This window comes from Propithecus coquereli, unplaced genomic scaffold (assembly GCF_000956105.1).
Source record: "Propithecus coquereli isolate 6110/MARCELLA unplaced genomic scaffold, Pcoq_1.0 Scaffold178, whole genome shotgun sequence".
Classification (NCBI taxonomy): domain Eukaryota; kingdom Metazoa; phylum Chordata; class Mammalia; order Primates; family Indriidae; genus Propithecus; species Propithecus coquereli.
This window is the reverse complement of record NW_012142523.1, coordinates 2539669-2545379: the sequence shown is the minus strand read 5'-3', so window position 1 is coordinate 2545379 and position 5711 is coordinate 2539669. Positions and strand designations below refer to the sequence as shown.

General features: G+C 42.5%; 1 protein-coding gene across 1 annotated transcript in view; it reads left to right on the top strand.

The window, feature by feature from the left end:
- The window catches only part of CSMD2 (CUB and Sushi multiple domains 2), a 587354-nt gene that overhangs the window by 538165 nt on the left and 43478 nt on the right, over positions 1–5711 (top strand). The window contains exon 53 of the mRNA XM_012642214.1: positions 4906–5079. Coding sequence (XP_012497668.1) covers positions 4906–5079 — 174 coding nt within the window. The remainder of the gene's footprint in view (positions 1–4905; positions 5080–5711) is intronic.

Genomic DNA, 5711 nt, shown 5'->3' with positions numbered 1-5711 from the left:
GCTGTGTTATTTGGTGCATGGATATTCATAACTATTGTATCTCCTTTGCTAATTGTGGGTTTTAGCCTTTAAAAATGACTTCTTTATCACTTTTAATATTTTTTGGTGTGAATTTTACCTTCCTTGATATTAGGCTTGCAACCTCTAACTTTCATTCTTTTGCCTGGTATACATTTGGCCATTCATTTATTTGAGTCTTCCTGAATCTTTTAAATTAAGTGTGACTCTTATATACAGCATAGATTGGGCCTTGCCTTGTGAGCTAATTTGAAAATCTTTTTCTTTTAGTAGGTTGCTTAAACTCATTCACATATATCGATATGACTGATATGTTTGGTCTTAATTCTGTCATGTTTTATGCAATTATTGTGTGTAAAATATATTTAGCGTATTTCTCTGTATCATGTGCTTTCTTTGCTTTTTTTCCCATTTCTTTTGGTATTTAAGAAAGTTGTATATTTGTTCTATTGTTTACTTTTGTACTTGTAACATTTTAATGCCATTAGCCCCCTGTTTTCTTATTCAACCTTTTATTATCTAGTTTGTCAATTTTTAATAGTATCCTTTGACTTTCACCTATTGGCTGTACAACAATCAATGAGCTTATCTCCCTCCTTTCACTTTCCATTTTTAGTTGCATTATTTCTACTTTTTCAGACCATAAAACATTATTATAGTGTTTATATGTTATTATTCTACCCTCTGCCCTCACTTTTATTTTATTCCCAGATCTATAATTAAATATATTAAAAGCTCACCTATGCTGCTAATGTTTTCCCAGTTATCTCTTAATAGGATCCAACTTAGTCTATAGCAGAATCCTCAATAAGGCTTCTTTTGCATAATATTCTCCATGTTCTTACATGTTTAAAACTGTTTTTCTATACATTAAGACTTAAAGGACAGCTGGATTGGAAATAAAAGCCTTGGTCACCATTTCTTTCTTTGACTTTCCTAAAAATTCTCCTTAATCATTATTTTGCTTTGCATATTACTAGTTATTTCCCTCTTGCACCATGCTTTTTTTAATTGTATATATTTAAGGTGTACAACATGTATTTTAATATATATTCAAAGAAAAACGATTACTACAGTCAAGCAAATGAATATGTCCATCTCCTCACATAGTTACCTTTGTGTTGGGGGAGGTGGGTGAGAACACCTGAATCTACTCTTTAGGAAATTTCCAGTGTACAATACAGTATTACTAACTGTAGTCATGCTGTACATTAGACCTCTAGCCTATTCACCCTACATAACTGCAATTTTGTATCCTTTGTCCTCCATTTTTTGTCTGTTTGTTTCTCTTTTGTCTTGCATAACCCTAGATTTTCCCATCTTTGCTTCTTTTTCCCTTTATCACTCAGAGGATGTCTCTTTCTCTTCTTCCAGAAGCAATGGGGGAGAATCACACACATGTTCATGTACCTTTCCTGTAGTCGTGCACTGACGACCAGAATTCCTTTTCAATGCATTCACATTTAAGATGGACTTTCTCTTTCTAGCGGTGATTTGAGTTCAGTATTAGGCCTCCTCACCTCTTCCTCTCATCTTTTCCATACAGTCTTGCTGTCCACAAAAGCTTGCCACGGAAGCATGAGGAATAACTCTGCCTGGGTTTAGTGTTTATTTCTCTACTTACATGTAAAGTCTGTAGCATTCTCTGCCTTCCAGTTATACTGCAGGCCTGAGTTTTCTATTCTTCTATTTGTTCTTCTTGTTCATCTGCATTTTTTTTTTTTTTGGATTTAAGACCACCATTATCTTTGGCTGCCTAGAAGTAATTTGGAAAATTCTTCACTTTTTAAATTTTGAAATAAGCCTGTATATAAAGTGCAGGTTTTTCTTCTTAATTTTTGTAAGGCAGGTTTTTGTTTTTAGTTCTTCATTTGGCTTTTCATATATGGGATAGGGCCATAAAATAATGAGACTTGCTCAATAAATAATGCATGAAAATTAGTCTTAATAACTTCTTAAGTATCAGCTTTACGGAAAGCAAGATCCAAGCTGGGCACAGTGGTGTATGCCTGTAATTCCAGCCACTCAGAAGGCTGATCCCTTGAGCCCAGGAGTTCAAGACCAGCCTGGGCAACATAGAAAGACCCCATCTTAGAAAAAAAAAAAAAGAAGGCAAGACCCATCTATATTCAGTACTACCCGTTCAGATGTGTCTAAACAAAGGATATTTAGTTTCATCCAAAAGATGCAAATTCAAATGCCTTCAGGAAATTGGCACACAATACGTGTGAAAGGATTTAGGGAATAATAATAGAGAATGTTGGAGAATATCTGCCTGGCCCTGACATTGGATTTTAGACTGGACTGTATTAAAAGGCAGCGTGTGAAGTAGTCAGGCACTCAGATGGGGCCCAGATTGCCTGAGTCCACAGCTCACCTCCACCCCAGATATCCTGTGGCCATGTGACTGTAGAAAAGTCAGTTTACCTCCCTTGGTCTCAGCCTTCTCATCTATAAAAAGCAGGTACCTCAAAGGCTATCGTGAGGATTAAATAAATCAATACATGTAAAATGGTTAGAATGGTGCCTGATACAGACGTCGAGCAGCAGCAGCTGTCGTCCTTGTTGTCGTCGTTGTTGTTGTCATGATAATGCTGCTGATGATGTTGGAGGTGGTGGGGACGCTGACTCCCTGCCCCGTCACAGAATCCAGGATCTCTCACACCGAGCCCAAGTATCTTGAGGAGGAAGGCAAGAGGAAAAGAACAGATGCTTGTAGCGTTTCCTCTGTGCTAGGCACTGCGTTAGCTGCCATCACATACAAATTCAAGGTTTCCAGTGTCAGCCAGACTCTCAGAACCTCCCAGCTCTCCCCAGTGGTCCCTCTCGCCCGACATAGCGATTTCACAAGTCCACTTCTTTTCTGAAGACCCGTACTCCACAGCCTCTAGCTATATTCTCAGCACACAACTAAAGTGAAGAGTTAAGGTAGCCTGGAGTCAGAAGCTGGGTTCAAAACTCAGATGAGTTTAGAAACTGTGCCACTCGAACAAGTCTCTTGACTCCTCTGAAATTCTGTTTTTTTGTGGGGATAATGATGGTTCCTGCCTCATGGGGTTGTGAGGATGAAATGAGTCCATGCATGGAAACCCCGGCAATTACCAGCTAACCGTGCAATATTGCTTTCCATTTTGCACAGATGATAGAAGCCATCAGACAGTAACTCCTTCCACTTTCTGCTCCCCTACCCACACATCCATCCCGTCTGCGATCATCCTTGCCCTCTTCCCTCCCACCTCAGCAGAAGAGTCTCTCCCAGCCCAAGGCTAACCGCCCCACCACCTCTGACTCTCCCTCCCTCCTGTCCCCTTAGTGAGCTCAGCCTAGTTGTAACCCCCTCCTCTGTTACCACTGACCTTCCCTTTCTACTGTTTCTCTCAGCCCGTGAGACCATACTCAATAAACATTTACTTAACACCTACTATGTGCCAGGCACATGTTAGGAGTTGTGGATAAACATGAATTGAATGCATCATAGTCTATGCCCTCAGGAAAGGCAGGTCTAGATGTTCCTGTGCACACGACCCTACGAAGTGCTCAAGCCTCCTGAGGACCCTGCTTTCCCTCCGTTGGTGCCTAATCCTTCTGCCCATTACAGCCTGTATTAGTTCAGCGTTCTGCAGAGAAACAACCAATAAGATGTGTGTGTATATACAGAGAGGTTTATTTTAAGGAATTGGCTCACTCAATTGTGGATACTGACAAGTCCAAAGTCTACAATGTAGCCTGCAGGCTGGAGACCCAGGAAGGAGCTGCAGTTCAAGTTTGAAAGCAGTCTTCTGGCCAAATTCCCTCTTCTTCCAGGGATGCCAGTCTTTTTCTTTTTTCTTTTCTTTTCTTTTTTTTTTTTTTTTTTTGAGACAGGGTCTCACTCTGTTGCCTGAGCTAGAGTGCAGTGGCTTCATCAGAGCTCACTGCGGCCTCAAACTCTTGGGCTCAAGCAATTCTCCTGCCTCAGCCTCCCAAGTAGCTGGGACTACAGGTGTGCACCACGACCCCCAGATAATTTTTCTAGTTTTTGTAGAGATGAGATCTCACTATGTTGCTCAGGCTGGCCTCAAACTCCTGACTTCAAACAATCCTCCCACCTTGGCCTCCCAAAGTGCTGGGATTACAGGTGTAACCGTGCCTGGCCCAGTCTTTTTCTGTAAAGGCCTTCAACTGATCAGATGAGTCCCACCCACAAGGTGGATGGTAACCTACTTTACTCAAAGTCTTCTAATTTAAATGTTAATCTCATCTAAAACACACCTTCACAGCAATATCTAGAATAACGTTTGACCATATATCTGGGTACCATGGCCTAGCCGAGTTGGCACATAACATTAACCATCGCACGGCTGTGCTATTGCGAAGAGTTGCCTGCACTAATTGCTTCCACCTGTCCCTCTCAGTCACAGCAAAGCCACTGCACTCTGAGTTCTGTCCTCTCCCCCAGTTCTAGCCAGAAAGAGCCTCTGTCCCAGGCAGCAGGAGCTCTGGTCCTAGGCCATGTTCCAGACCCTCAAGCCTCCGCTGCCCAAGAGCTGCAGGGCAGGAATCTGAGAAGCATTCGGCAAAGCTCTGCAGCACACAGAAAGCCCAGGCAGCAGAAATAAGATAGGACTGAGCACTTGGACCACAGAGAGCTGCAGTCCAAGCCTAACGCCCCATGGGAAGTCACAGAATGATTTCTCTCAAGTAGTCCAAGCTATGGACATGCCTTCAAGGAAGATGGAATGTCCCCATGACAACTTCAGGAAATAAAGGTTTTACATCAAAAGAGACCAAAGTTAGACTTAGGACTGAACTTCACCAATGTGCATGAGAGATGCCAGGTGAGAAGAGAATGAACTTGGAGGGTGTGGAATAATAGGAGGGCTCACCTGTCTTCTGTTTTGCTTACAGCAATCACCTGTGGACACCCAGGCAACCCTATCAATGGCCTCACTCAGGGCAACCAGTTCAACCTCAACGATGTGGTCAAGTTTGTTTGCAACCCTGGGTATGTGGCTGAGGGGGCTGCTAGGTCCCAGTGCCTGGCCAACGGGCAGTGGAGCGACACGCTGCCCACCTGCAGAAGTGAGTCACTCTTCTCTCCCACTCCACTCCCCACTGCCTCTGCCATCTGTGGTTGTGTAGCCCAGGAGCAGAAGCCAATGAAGTCAGTCCTGGCATCATTCTGGTCGGATAGGGGAGACCTGGGGCAAAGAAGGGTCTGAAATGGGGACTGTGTCAATTCATAGATACAGCTGTGTAAAGTTCATCATGGATTATATCAGGAAAGCGAAACTTAGTTTCAACTTTCAGGTCTTCTTGTTTACATTTCATAGAACAAATAAATTATCATTATCATATAGAGCCCATTCTTTAAACAAACAAACAAACAAACAGAGGTTTATTTTCCTCACATAAACAGGAAATTTAGAAGTAGTATCCTTTCTGCAGCTGCTCAGTGAGGTCAAGAGCAATATCTTGGTCTTTCCTCATGGTTGCAGAATGGCTGCTACAGCTCCTTTGTAACCACATTTAATAGATCCGCATTCTTGATGGAAATGTTTAAGTAGCAGAAGGGTTGGCATGAAAAATAAAAAGCAGAGTGTCTAAGAGTTGAGATGAAGAGGTAAGGAGGGGGTGGCAAAAAAGCACAAAGAAGAAACCAAGACTCAGCCGGCGGGCTGGGTAAAGGGTGTGCTGGCCCCACTTGGACTGTT